General features: G+C 42.9%; 1 protein-coding gene across 1 annotated transcript in view; it reads left to right on the top strand.

Annotated features, from left to right (window-relative positions):
• Positions 1–222: 222 nt before the first annotated feature.
• abca7 (ATP-binding cassette, sub-family A (ABC1), member 7) overlaps positions 223–13,850 on the top strand; it is a 44,435-nt gene continuing 30,807 nt past the window's right edge. The window contains exons 1-12 of the mRNA XM_063013246.1: positions 223–278; positions 3,924–4,025; positions 4,107–4,200; positions 6,258–6,399; positions 6,481–6,608; positions 7,864–7,985; positions 8,919–9,113; positions 9,846–9,938; positions 11,116–11,353; positions 11,498–11,637; positions 12,652–12,768; positions 12,911–13,108. Coding sequence (XP_062869316.1) covers positions 3,960–4,025; positions 4,107–4,200; positions 6,258–6,399; positions 6,481–6,608; positions 7,864–7,985; positions 8,919–9,113; positions 9,846–9,938; positions 11,116–11,353; positions 11,498–11,637; positions 12,652–12,768; positions 12,911–13,108 — 1,533 coding nt within the window. The 5' untranslated portion in view covers positions 223–278; positions 3,924–3,959. The remainder of the gene's footprint in view (positions 279–3,923; positions 4,026–4,106; positions 4,201–6,257; positions 6,400–6,480; positions 6,609–7,863; positions 7,986–8,918; positions 9,114–9,845; positions 9,939–11,115; positions 11,354–11,497; positions 11,638–12,651; positions 12,769–12,910; positions 13,109–13,850) is intronic.

The raw sequence follows: 13,850 nt of genomic DNA, 5'->3' as shown, positions 1-13,850 counted from the left end.
GGTCGCTATGGGCCCGACGCCACCAGGACGCCTGTCGCAAAGTGCCGGTAACTGTGGTAAACATTAACAATAGTGGGTGGGTCTTTTATGAGACAGCGATGATGATTGGCTAAAAGCCTAACGTGGTGAAATGTTTTCCAGTATGCCCCGCCCACCGTTTTTTTCTCCTGACTGAAGGAAGCCGGTCTCTAGTCTGCAGCTTTTCGAACAGGACTGCAACATTTCTAACATTTAATACAGTTAACAGTTTAAAACGGTTACTTCAACAAATATATGAGGTAGGTATAAATATATATTATCATTTTTGCTGTTATTTACAAGTTTCGCCGCTTGAGGTTTCATAACAGGAAGGTGAAATGTGAAGCTCGCGCAGGCTAACCTGTTTAACAGGTTATTTATTGTAGCCTCTACATTCGACTAATTATACACATATTAACATACTCCATTACTCAGTAATTACTTTTAAACGTTACCGTGCAGCCGTTTCGTTTTATCATGTTTTTAACACGGTCACGGTCGGTTTGAGCCAACCGGATGCAGCTCACACACCATGGTGCATTTTACAGCTGACAGTCCACCTAACAGACCTTGGTTACATGCATGACAGAAACAGTAATAGCAGACACGGGGAGAACATGCAAACTCCACACAGAAAGGACCCGGACCGCCCCACCTGGGGGGTGACAATGCTACCCACTGAGCCACCATGCCACCAACACTCAGGACTTATGCAGCTGTACAGCACCCTCTTTACCACGTCTTACTCACCCACTCACTTTCTTAACCGCTTATCCAATTAGGTTTGTGGGGGGAGGGGTGCTGGAGCCTATTCCAGCTTTTCAATGGGCGCAAGGCACACAGTAACACCCTGGACGGGGCGCCAGTCCATCGCAGGGCAGACGCACGTACACACACACATACTGTGTCTCCAATTAACCTGACTGCATGTTTTTGGACTGTAGGAGGAAACCGGAGCTCTCGAAGGAAACCCACACAGACACAGGGAGAACATGCAAACTCCTTACAGAAAGGACCCGAATCACCTCACCTGGGGGTCGAACCCAGGACCTTCTTGCCGTGTGACCTTCGTGCCGCCAACACTAGAAGTCCAGAGACTAGGATCGAACCCAGGTCCTCAGGACTTATGCAGCTGTACAGCACCCTCTTTACCACGTCTTACTCACCCACTCACTTTCTTAACCGCTTATCCTATTAGGGTCGGTGGGGTGTGTGTATGTGTGCTGGAGCCTATCCCAGCTTTTCAATGGGCACAAGGCACGCAGTAACACCCTGCCAGTCCATCGCAGGGCAGACACACATACACACACACACACACATACAGTGTCTCCAATTAACCTGACTGCATGTCTTTGGACTGTGGGAGGAAACCGGAGCTCTCGAAGGAAACCCACACAGACACGGGGAGAACACCTTACAGAAAGGTCCTGAATCGCCCCATCTGGGGGTCGAACCCAGGACCTTCTTGCTGTGAGGCACCAGTGTTACCCACTGAGCCACCGTGCCGCCAACCCTAGAAGTCCAGAGACTAGGCTTGAACCCAGGTCCTCAAGACTTATGCAGCTGTACAGCACCCTCTTTACCACGTCTTACCAGTTTTTTGTGAATCAAGTGAGAATGTGTCAAGTGGTCATTTCCAACAAGTGGTGGTTTGTTGTGTAAAAACATTTGGAACGCTTTACTGGAACCGTTTATGGTTCCTGTTTTATTGCATTTTTGTCTATCTAGATGATTACAGATAAACTAGATGGACAACCACTGTCAGATTTCTACCACTGTCAGATTTCAGACAGTGGTAGCCTAGTGGGTAAGCTTTGGGCTATCAACTAAAAGGTTGAGGGTTCAAACCCCAGCTCTGATTTGCAGCCACTAGGGCCCTTGAGCAAGGCCCTTAACGCTCTATGCTCCAGGGGCATCGTACAATGACTGACGCTGCGCTCTGACCCCAGCTACCAAACAAGCTGGGATATGCAAAGAAATAATTTCATTGTACTGTACATCTGTATATGTACTGTATATATGACAAACAAAGGCATCAATAAATTCATTCATTAAAATCCTTTCTGGGGTCCTTTCTGTGTGGAGTTTACATGTTCTCCCTGTGTCCGCGTGGGTTTCCTCCAGGTGCTCCGGTTTCCTCCCACAGTCCAAAGACATGCAAGTGAAGTGAATTGGAGACAGTAAATTGTCCAGAACTGTGTTCGATATAACCCTGTGAACTGATGAATGAATGAATGTAGCCAAAGTGTAGAATATGATGTTAAAATCCTAAGGCATCCACGTGGCACAGCGGGATATTCTGCTAGCACACCAGACTGAACTCCTTGGTTCGCAACTCGGCGTTGCCAACGGTCGGCCGGGCGCCGTCTAGCGAGCATTATTGGCAGTGCCTGCAGCAGACACAGTTCTGCTAGGGAGGGAGGACCGGACTATGTGGGTGGGGTCTTCAAACACTGTGTAAGGACCCTGATTGGCAGATAGAGAGGCACCTGTGCGGAGTGCATAGGTGAAAAAGGGTTCCGCCAAGGGCTGCGCGTGGGTGGGAGGAGTCGTGAGCAGCAATATACCCACCTCGACTGTAATTGGGGTTCCCCCAGCAACTGAATACAAACTGACTACAAATTGGGAGAAAATGCATAAATAAAATAGAAAAACAAATTAATTAAAATCCTAATAAACAAACAACACACAATATGCCTATACAGTATGTTAAGCACATAATGAGTAAATCGTAACCATAAAGACATTGCATTAAATCCTGGTGCATTTTAGAGCTGACATTCCACCTTCTGCATGTCTTTTTGTGCATGTGAAACCCCTAACAGACACTAGAAGTCCAGAGACTAGGATCGAACCCAGGTCCTCAGGACTTATGCAGCTGTACAGCACCCTCTTTACCACGTCTTACCAGTTTTTATTAATCAAGTGAGAATCAAATTGTAGCCACTTGTTGATGCTTGTTTACACTAGCAGTACTATTTGGGTCAAGACTGACATTAGAGTCGCTCAGGTGGCGCAGCGGTAAAGTACGCTAGCGCACCAGAGTTGGGTTTCTAGATGCATCGTATCGAAACTCAGCTCTACCTTTCCGGCTGGGTTGGGCGGCAGTATGAACAACGTTTGGCTGTTGTTCAGGGGCTTAGAGGTAGAGTCGGAGCATAGGTCCTCATAACTGGTGCGACTGCGGCCCCTGCTGTTTGACTGACGGCGCCTACACAGGGCTGAGGAATCACATTGAGGGGGGTGTGACCCTCCGTGCACAGTGGCTCTCGGTGTATGAACTCGGCTCGTGCAGGTGAAAAATGCAGGTTGTACTGACTGCGTGCCGGAGGGGGCCTGAGTGGCGTCCTCAGTCAGCGGCAAAAAGGGGTCGAATCAGTGTAGAGGACACAATCAGGGTAATTGGACACGATTAGAATGGGGATAAAAGTTGGGGGGAAAAAGTGGGGAAAAATAGATAATAAAAAAAAAAAAAAAGAGACATTAGATATTTCATGGTAAGCCCCATCCTATTTATTCTCAACAGGTGTATCTGATTAAAATAGACATTATTTGTTCTGTTCTGTTTTGTTTTTGGCTTAAATCCATAATGTAATTTTAGATTTCTATTAGAAAACTGAAATAGAAACTGTGGCACAAAGGGGAAGGTTTAAGTACCACCAGGGGTATTTGTACCACAATACAAGAACCACTGATGTAGGTTAAATCTATATTCGTTTGCATAAGCAGACGGAAGGAGCTTTCTGTGCCTTAATTCACTAAGCCAGTTAGAGTAATGAGGATTTTAGTGCCAGACCTGAACAGATCAAGCCGAGCCTGAGCTTTTATTTGCTTAGTGAATTGTTGCTTTGAGTTTCAGCAACACAATGTAAGGTCTGTTTCCCACATCTCTATTATCTTACCAGCACTCTTTCTTCTGCGATGGCTTTCTAAACTTTACCATGGCAGTCGGGACCCAGCTCTTGCTCCTGCTGTGGAAGAACTTTACCTATCGCAGAAGGAACAAGGTAGATATACATCAATATGGTGAAATACCACCCATATGCTGATCAAAATCTGATATCTGATAAAAATGAGTGTTTTCACAGATCCAGCTGACCATCGAGCTGCTTTGGCCACTCTTCCTGTTTTTTATTCTCATCTCTGTACGTCACTCTGAGCCTCCCTACAAGCAGAGCCAGTGTAAGTGCCATGTTTGTGCATGCAAACCCTGGTATCTTAATGCCCTCAACTAAGCTGATTAGCTGAAGCTGCCAGTGGTTTTTGAAACTTGGGGTTCTAAATCTGCAGCTTGTGGGCCATTATCTGAAGTCTGCTTTGTTGGTGCCTTGGTGTTCTGCATAATAATACATAAATACAGTGTGTTTAGTCATGACCTTACATTTTTATTGGATTAATATAATTTAAAATGGGCACAGGTTGAGCAGCGGTCAATTGCGCTAACACACTACCGCTAGGATCCAGGTTTGAATCTCAGCTGTGTTATTGGCTAGCCGGGCGTCTACAGACGTGGTTGTTTATGTCTCAGGAAAGAGGGAGTAGGTGGTCAGAGCGCTGCAATGTTTTGGCACCTTGTCCAAAGTATTCCTGCTTTGAACCCAGGATTTTCAGGTGAACCTGCTCCACCGTGACCCTGACCAGGATAAAATGATTGATGACAATAAAACTCCTAAGTTTTGAGTTTAGGTACTTAAATTCCATAAAAGGGGCATCTTGGGCGGCACGGTGGCTCGATGGGTAGCACTGTCGCCTCACAGCAAGAAGGTCCTGGGTTCGATCCCCAGGCGGACCGGTCCGGTTCCTTTCTGTGTGGAGTTTGCATGTTCTCCCCGTGTCTGTGTGGGTTTTCTCCGGGAGCTCCGGTTTCCTCCCACAGTCCAAAAACATGCAGTCAGGTTAATTGGGAAGGCTGAATTGCCCTGCAATGGACTGGCGCTCCGTCCAGGGTGTTACTGTGTGCCTTGCACCCATTGAAAAGCTGGGATAGGCTCCAGCAACCCCCGCCCCCCCCCCTCCGCAACCCTGATTGGTTAAGCGGTTAAGAAATTGAGTGGCAACTTGTTAGTAGTGGGGCTTTAACTGGTGTTCTTTTTGTCCATCACCCAGACCATTGAGTTACTTGTGGAAAGCCATTGCAGAATAGCGCAAGCTGTTATTGCTGCAAAGTGTGGGCAACTCTGTATTAATACCCATGGATTTGAAATGGGCCATGTAGTTCATAGTGGGCTAGATTTGTCAATATGTGTAGAAGGACGTGGGTTTGTTTAAGAATGGCAGTTGTAGTGGGCTGGATTTGTCAGTATGTGTAGAAGGAAGTGGACGTTTTTTGTGATAGTCTCAAGACGTAAGCCGGAATTGTTAGTATGTTTAGGATGGGTTTAATTGATCAGAGTATGTGATGGAGCAAGCTAGATTGGTCAGAATATACACCGATCAGTCATAACATTAAAACCACCTCCTTGTTTCTACACTCACTGTCTATTTTATCAGCTCCACTAACCATATAGAAGCACTTTGTAGTTCCTGCTTTCACCTAAATAATACAGAGCAGGTATTATTTAGGTGGTGGATCATTCTCTGCACTGCAGTGACAATGACATGGTGGTGGTGTGTTAGTGTGTGTTGTGCTGGTTTGAGTGGATCAGACACAGCAGCGCTCCTGGAATTTTTAAATACCGTGTCCACTCACTGTCCACTCTATTAGACACTCTTACCTAGTTTGTCCACCATGTAGATGTAAAGTCAGAGACGATCGCTCATCTATTGCTGCTGTTTGAGTCGGTCATCTTCTAGATCTTCATCAGTGGTCACAGGACGCTGCACACAGGACGCTGTTGGCTGGATATTTTTGGTTGGTGGACCAGTCCAGCAGTGACAGTGAGGTGTTTAAAAACTCCATCAGCACTGATGTGTCTTATCCACTCATACCAGCACAACACACACTAACACACCACCACCATGTCAGTGTCACTGCAGTGCTGAGAACGACCCACCACACCACCCAAGTAATACCTACTCTGTAGTGGTCCAGGGAGAGTCCTGACCATTGAAGAACAGCATGAAAGGGGGCTAACAAAGCATGCAGAGAAACAGATGGACTAGTCAGTAATTGTAGAACTACAAAGTGCTTCTATATGGTAAGTGGAGCTGATAAAATGGACAGTGAGTGTAGAAACAAAGAGGTGGTTTTAATGTTATGGCTACAGTGCTTTTTGTAACAGTTTTTTGCTTTGTTATAGGTCACTTTCCAAACAAAGCCCTACCCTCTGCTGGAACTTTAGCATGGGTTCAGGGCATTATCTGCAACATCAACAACCCATGCTTCCACCACCCAACTCCAGGGGAGACTCCGGGGCAGATAGGAAATTTTAATAACTCCATGTCAGTATATACTTCTTTTCACCATCTCTTTCTTCTGCTCTGTCTTTATCTTAATGTGATTTTGTTTTCTGTCTCTTTCAGAATTTCTCGACTCTTAGTGGATGCTAGGACTATCCTCACCAACTTTGCCAACCGGACAACTCCTTCAGCCTTAGAAGACTTTTCACTGGCTGTTCAAAGACTGGGCGAAAGACAGGATGTTTGGCCAAGTAAAACTTCTGGGGTTTTTTTTATACTATAAAAGGCACACAGAAATCAATGCTAATTAGAGTTAGAGTCCTGCTATCGACCTGTCTGGGTGCTCAAACAGGCACAGTTAGCCGTGCCTGAGCAAGGGAGGTTGAATGAGCTTCATTGCCACTGTGCAACTGTGACTTCTACTGTCTTATCAAGGCACTTAAACTAGCAGGTGAAAAGATGTGCCAGAGGGGGTACATGATAGTCTCAGCTCTTCTCAGCCAGTCCGAGGGTGGTACAAACTGCTAGTTAATTGCAAAAAAAGAATTGCCAATTATACTACTGATATGACTGGCTATGTCTCTGGAAAGAAGGGGTGGTCAAAGCCCTCCATGGTAATTTACTTTGAATTTTATTTGATTGCAGACAGTTTGAACCCGAGATATTTCATGTTTTGTCTGCTCAACTTTATTTAATTTGTTAATAAACATCCATTCCTGCATTAGGCCTGCAACACATGCCAAAAGAAAATGGGACGGGAGCAATTTAGGCCTAGTAATGAGATGGAAAAACTAAACAATGATGTGATTCCAGACAGGTGATGTCAACAGGTGATTGTAATCAGAATTTGGTACAAAAGCAGCATGCAGGAAAGGCTGAGTCTTTGATGAGCAAAGATGTCCAAGAGGATCTCCAGTTTGTTAACAGATGTGTGAGAAAATTATTAAAAAGTTTGATTGGAAGCGATTTGCATATTTCTCCTTCTACAGTGCATAATATCATTAAATGATTCAAGGAATTGGAAGGAATTTCAGTGCGTAAAGGCCAAGGGCGCAAGCTTAAGCTGAATGCCCGTGATCCTCGATCCCTCAGACGGCACTGCATCAAGAACCGCCACTCAGCAATAGCAGATATAACCACATGGGTGAGGGATTACTTTGGCAAATTTTTGTCAAGCTCTACAATACAGAGTTACATGCAGAAATGTGACTTAAAACTTTACTGTGCAAAAAAGAAGCCTTATGTTAACCACGTCCAGAAGCAGTGTTGATTTCTCTGGGCTCAGAGGCATCATGGATGGACCGTCGCACAGTGGAAACATGTATTGTGGTCAGATGAATCAGCATTCCGGGTCTTTTTTTGAAAAAAAATTTTTTTTAGATGTTTAGTTACGTGGTTGCATGTTTATCAGTTTTGATACAGTGAGACGTTTAAGACTGAAATCAGAATTAGGTCTTGCACTTAAATGATCTGATGTTATCTGTGCTCATTTGCCTGATTGTTTAGATCTTCCAGTTGGAGATTACTTAAAAGCCAATGAGACATTCTCTTCCTTCTTGAGAAACAATTGCAGTATGCCCTCTTCAGCTGTGGAGCAGTTACTCAGGACCCGACTTAACCTCCAGGTGGTAAGATGAGACAACATTCGCCACAGGACTGTTCTACTGATCTGCTTTACATTTCCAGCATGTTTACAAAGAACATAGCAGTAACAGTGATACTTATTTGTTCATACTTTTTTACTACATACACTATATGGCCAAAAGTATGTGAACACTACCTTATTCACTGATGATCTCAAAAGGTATTCAGAAATTCCTTCCTCTGTTCCAGCGTGACTGTACCGCTGTGCAAAAGGGAATTCCATAAAGACATGGTTTGCCAATTGTGAGCACAACCCTACTTTTTAAAAATATTTTATTTATGCATTTTCTCCCCTTTTTCTCTCTTTTTTAGCGCGTCCAATTGCGTCATGCCATATGCATTTTATCACCTGCACTTTGACGAGTGCAGTGCCGCTCAGCATTGTGTACGGAGAGGACACACCCTGAATGCACTTTTATCTCATCTCTGTGCAGGCGCCATCAATCAGCCAGCAGAGGTTGTAATTGCATCAGTCATGGGAGAGAGACCCCATCCGGCTTAGTCCCGCCCATATCTGAACAACAGGCCAATCGTTGTTCATGTGGCCGCTCAGCCTTAGACGGTAGGCAGAGCTGAGATTCGATATGATGTACCACCTGGGCGGCCGCACAACCCTACTTAACATTTCAAATTAAAATATTGAATGTGAGCCAGGTTTCCTTGTCAAATATCAGTGCCTGACTTGCACATCTTTCCACACACACTCCAATATCTTGTAAAAAGCCTTCTCAGAAGAGTGGAGGCTGTTAAAGCTGCCAGGAGAAGGATCAAGTCCATTATAATGCCCATTTCAATGGTTGAAATGGTAGAAATGGAATGTCCAGCAAGCTAATAGTTAGGTGTCCTTTTACTTTTGCATATTTATTGTATTTCTCTGGTACTTAACTTTGTTCACAAAGGTCCTGTAATGTTTGTAGGTGGCGTTGGCAGGTGCTCAGACACGTCTGTCTGATATCGTCTGTAACGCTACCCTCTTGGGCCGCTACCTCTCTGTGGAAGGGGACTCCTCGTTTACAGAGCTGCAGGAAAACTTGTGCGCCATTCCAGCAGATCTACTGCAGCAAGCTGAGCGGATTTTCCTTTCCCAGCTGGACTTCAGCAGGATATTTACAGTCAGTTCTGTTTTACAATTCTTTTTACACTCATGTAGATTTAAACTTGAATTGGTGGGTGAAAGGAAACCCCTTTTATGCCAGTATATAATTGAATGTTAATGAGAAACGAAGGTGTTTGGGTGGCGCAGCAGTAAATTACGCTAGCCCACTACGGCTGGGATCGGATCCAGGGCTCGAATTCCAAGCGATGCTATCAGCCGGTGTGGTTACCTCTGAAGAGGGGGGTGACCAAGGCCTTGTGATGGATTGTCCTCCTGTCCGGGTGTGGTACTACATTGCTCCCAGAGATTCCAGAAAAACTGGACCCATCGTGACCCTGACCAGCATAAAGCGCTGGTAAAACATGAAAAAAACTCCATTTAAGCTAATAAGGAATTTAAGTAAGGCGCTCTAGTGGCGATCAGGTCTGTTTTGTTTGCCCACCATTACTATCAGATGGCCGGGCATCTATACAGACATAATGTTAAATAGGGTATGTCTAGGGAAAGGGGGTGTGGTTGTGGCCAAAGCCCTGCGATGGATAGGTGCTCTGTCCAGGGTGTATACTTGCCTTGCCCTATGTGTTTCTGATAAAACCCGGACCCACCATAACCCTGATCAGAAAAAAGTGAGAAATGTGAGAAAGAAATAAGCTATAGCTACTAACGAAAATGACTGATGATGTTTGAATTATGGTGTGAAAGAACTTTGCTTTCAGACCCGCTCATTTGCATCTCTTTTCCTTGTCAGAGGGAGCGACTGCGCTCCAGTGCTACTGAACTGCGTCCTCTCTTCAAGGCTGCCTCCTCAGTGGCTCGGGAACTCGCCTCCATAATTGACGATGTAAGCAGCACTTTCTCTTGTAGTAATTTCTTTCATTGCTAGCACATGTTTCTTTCGACCTATTCTTACAAACGTGGCATTGCTAAGTATTGTGGAACAGTTGCCCACTTTTAAGGTATTACTGCCTTGCGCCCAGGGTTCACCCATGGAACCTATCCAGTCGTTAACCTGACCAGGATAAAGTGGTTCAATAAAATGATGAAATGAAATAACAAATAATTGGTTAAAATAGCTCACATTCATGGCACTAATTGTCATTTGATTGGATTGAATGAAAAACATGGCTCTGCTGTATCATTACTACTACTTTGTACTTATTTGTAATTATTTAACTTATAAACATGTACAGTGTGTGCACTCTTCATTGCAATACCTTACCTGGCAGCAAGGTTGTTTGGTGGGTAGCACTGTCGCCTCACAGCAAGAAGGTCCTGGGTTAGATTCCCAGATGGAGCAGTCTGGTTCCTTTCTGTCTGGGGTTTGCATGTTCTCCCCATGTCAGGATGAGTTTTCTCCGAAAGCTTCAGTTTACAGTCCAAAGACATTTACATTTGTGGCATTTAGCAGACACTTTTATCCAAAGTGGTGGCAGTGGTGGGGCTTGAACCAGCAACCTTCTGATTACTAGTTCAGTACCGGTGACCACTGAGCTGGTAACCACTGAGCTGAGGCAGCATGGTGGTCCTGGGTTCGATTCCCAGGTGGATTGGTCCGGGTCCTTTCTGTGTGGAGTTTGCATGTTCTCCCCGTGTCTGTGTGGGTTTCCTCCAGGAGCTCCGGTCATGCCAGTGAGGTGAACTGGAGATACAAAATTGTCCATGTTTGTGTTTGACATTGAACTTGAACTGATGAATCATGTGTAATGAGTAACTACTTGTCTCGTCATGAATGTAACCCAAAGAGTGTAAAACAGGATGTTAAATTCCTAATAAAATAAATAAAATTAAGCTACAACATGCGAGTCAGGTGAACTGGAGATTGGCTGTGATAGTGTTTGACATTGAACTTGAACTGATGAATCATGTGTAACCTGTAGCTACCTGTCCTGTTATTAATGTAATTTAAGTGGAAAACTTGATGTTAAAATTCTAATAAATAAATAAGCAATACTTCACCTGAATGCACACAATGTTGTTTAGTTAATTTCATGTGCTTCATGTTTACTGCCTCGCTCTAGATATCTTCCCTATCTAGTTTCTCGGAGCTGAATTCAGAACTGAGCCTACTCTCGCCAGAGAATCGCTCGGCTCTGCCACGCGAGAGCTTCCGAGCTTTCTCCCGGATCATGTGCGGCCACCCAGAGGTTGGTGGTGACAGAATTCCGTCCTTAAACTGGTATGAAGACCAAGACATCAAGTCCTTTCTGGGAAGGAACGGGACAGAGAACATTGATCTTGAAAATGACAACACTACCAGTAAGTAGAGCTAAAAGATTTGCTGTGGACATGGTTCTGATTACAGATCCACTTCTGCTAACATGATTTAAAAATGATGTAATTATGCTTGCTCTAATGTAAATTGTTATTGTATTTGTCTGTATGTTGTTGTTGCTGTTTTAGCTCCATTCTGTAAAAGATTTATTAAAAGCCTGGAATGGAATCCTCTCTCTCGGATTGTGTGGAGAGGCATCAAGCCACTTTTCATCGGGAAACTTTTATACACCCCAGATACTCCTGCTACACGTCGCATTATGAAGGAGGTACATTTCTGTGTCCAGCTATTCTCCTCTTTATTGTATATTTATTTGCACATTGTATAGTATTTTGCATTACTGTATAGTATTTCTGTCCACAATGTCCACAATTGCAGCATTTTATTCAGTCTTGTATAGTTGTTTGTATTGTTTATATAGTCTTGTAGTATTATTGTCCGGTATTGATGTCTTGATTAAAATGGAATCTTTGTTAAATTGAATTAATTTGCCTATAATTACCTGAAAACAATGAGAGAAACATAATAAGAAGAAATATCAGGCATTAATAACTTGACAAAATCATCTTAAAACACTAAAATTAAGCAAACAAAACAAAAAGGAAATGACAAATAACCCAAAACCAACAATAATATGAAAATAAAAAGTTATGAAATAAAGAAAACCTATTCCATGCTTTTGTTCTAGGAGCCTGATGTTTAGCTAAAATGTATTTCCAATTAATATGAATGATAAAACAAACAGAATGATATATTAATTAAATATAATAGAAAATAACATACATATAAATAAACAGTTTATTAGTATATTAATGATACAGGTATTTTAAAATCATGGTTTAAATTAATTAATTCAGGGACTCTGAAAGCATAATCACATTATAATGCAGAATAATTAAATTTAGTTTTAATTAAAGTATACATTATTAGAACAGACCCAAAATTAATATATTAATTTATTTAGATCAGGGATATTTAATTTAATCAAAATTAAAATAACAAAATATTAAATGGAAACAATAAAATACAAACAGATGTGAATAAATACCATATTTTTAGATTTAGATTATTTACAAATAATTTTGGATAAAAATAATATGAAAATTACTTGTAAATAAAAAAAATAGCTTCAATTTGTACAAATATTCTTGAATATTCATGAAATTTAAGCAAATTAATAAACAGAAGTGTTAAATAAAAAGAAATCAGAAGATGTATTATGTATTATTATTAAGCTAAAAAAATTAGCTTATTTGGTTGTGGGTTTTTTTCTTCTTGTTAGATGAACAGGACTTTCCAGGATGTAGAGATTCTGGAGTTGGTGCATGATGCATGGGAAGAAGTGGGACCAAGGCTCAAAACCTTTATGGAGAGCAGCTTGGAAATTCGGATGCTACAGGTATGTCCACAACCAGACCCCTCATTCACATTTCCCATTGTAGACTACTCTGATAATCTGGAATATACGAGGGACTGCGTAACCTCAAAGAACGATGTCTCACAACCTTTCTTTTGATGCAGCCAAATTCCCTGTTTTGTAGAATTTGCTGAAGCGGCCTGAAGTGGCCATTATGGTAAACCTGCAATTGGTGAACACATCTTGGACGGCGTCTCGGATCGCCCAGTTTCTGTCCACTTCTAATGTAGATAGTCCAAGAGGAAAAGATGCACCACCTACATGGCTGGACGTGTATAGGGACTTTAACAGCAGCATTATGCTTTTATCAGAACTCTCAAAGGTAACATATGTTTGTCTGGATTATACACCAGTAACAATTACTCAAGTAAAGTCATCAAGTACCTAAGATTATGTCAGTAATACTTCTTCACTGCATGCTTCTGTTTGTCTCATCTTTAGATTTTATTACAGTAAATGTGAATGAGAATAAGTAAAAGTGGCCATTTGCCTCCAAATAAATGAAGTCAAGATTCTTTAATTGCAGCACAAATGTGTTGGTGTGTTCTGGATTCAGTACAGCTCTTTTTAACAAAAACACAGAAAACAAAGGCATTCAGGTCCATCCAAAAGGTGCAAGCAACATCGGGACAAACATAACATAGGTGCATCAACACAGCTGATGCAAAATACTAGTGCTGACAGTATCAGTATGTACTGTGGATGCAGATAGTATTCAGACATGCATTTTCTCCCCTTTTTCTCCCTTTTAGCGCATCAAATTGCCCGACTGCGTCATGCTTCCTCTCCACCAATGCAGATCCCCGCTATGATTGAGGAGAACGACGCTAACCCACGCCCCCTCTGACACATGGGCAGCAGCCGTATGCATTTTGTCACCTACACTTTGACGAGTGCAATGCGGATCAGCACCGTGTACGGAGAGACGCACCCTGACAGCACTCTTTTCCCATCTCTGTGCAGGCGCCATCAGTCAGCCAGCAGAGGTCGTAATTGCATTAGTTATGAGAGTCCCTATATGGCTTAATATCCCACCCCTATCTGAACAACAGGCCAATCGTTGT

The sequence above is a fragment of the Trichomycterus rosablanca genome, chromosome 17, assembly GCF_030014385.1.
Source record: "Trichomycterus rosablanca isolate fTriRos1 chromosome 17, fTriRos1.hap1, whole genome shotgun sequence".
Lineage (NCBI taxonomy): Eukaryota > Metazoa > Chordata > Actinopteri > Siluriformes > Trichomycteridae > Trichomycterus > Trichomycterus rosablanca.
Note: the sequence above shows the minus strand (reverse complement) of the source record. Positions and strands in the feature narration are given on the sequence as shown.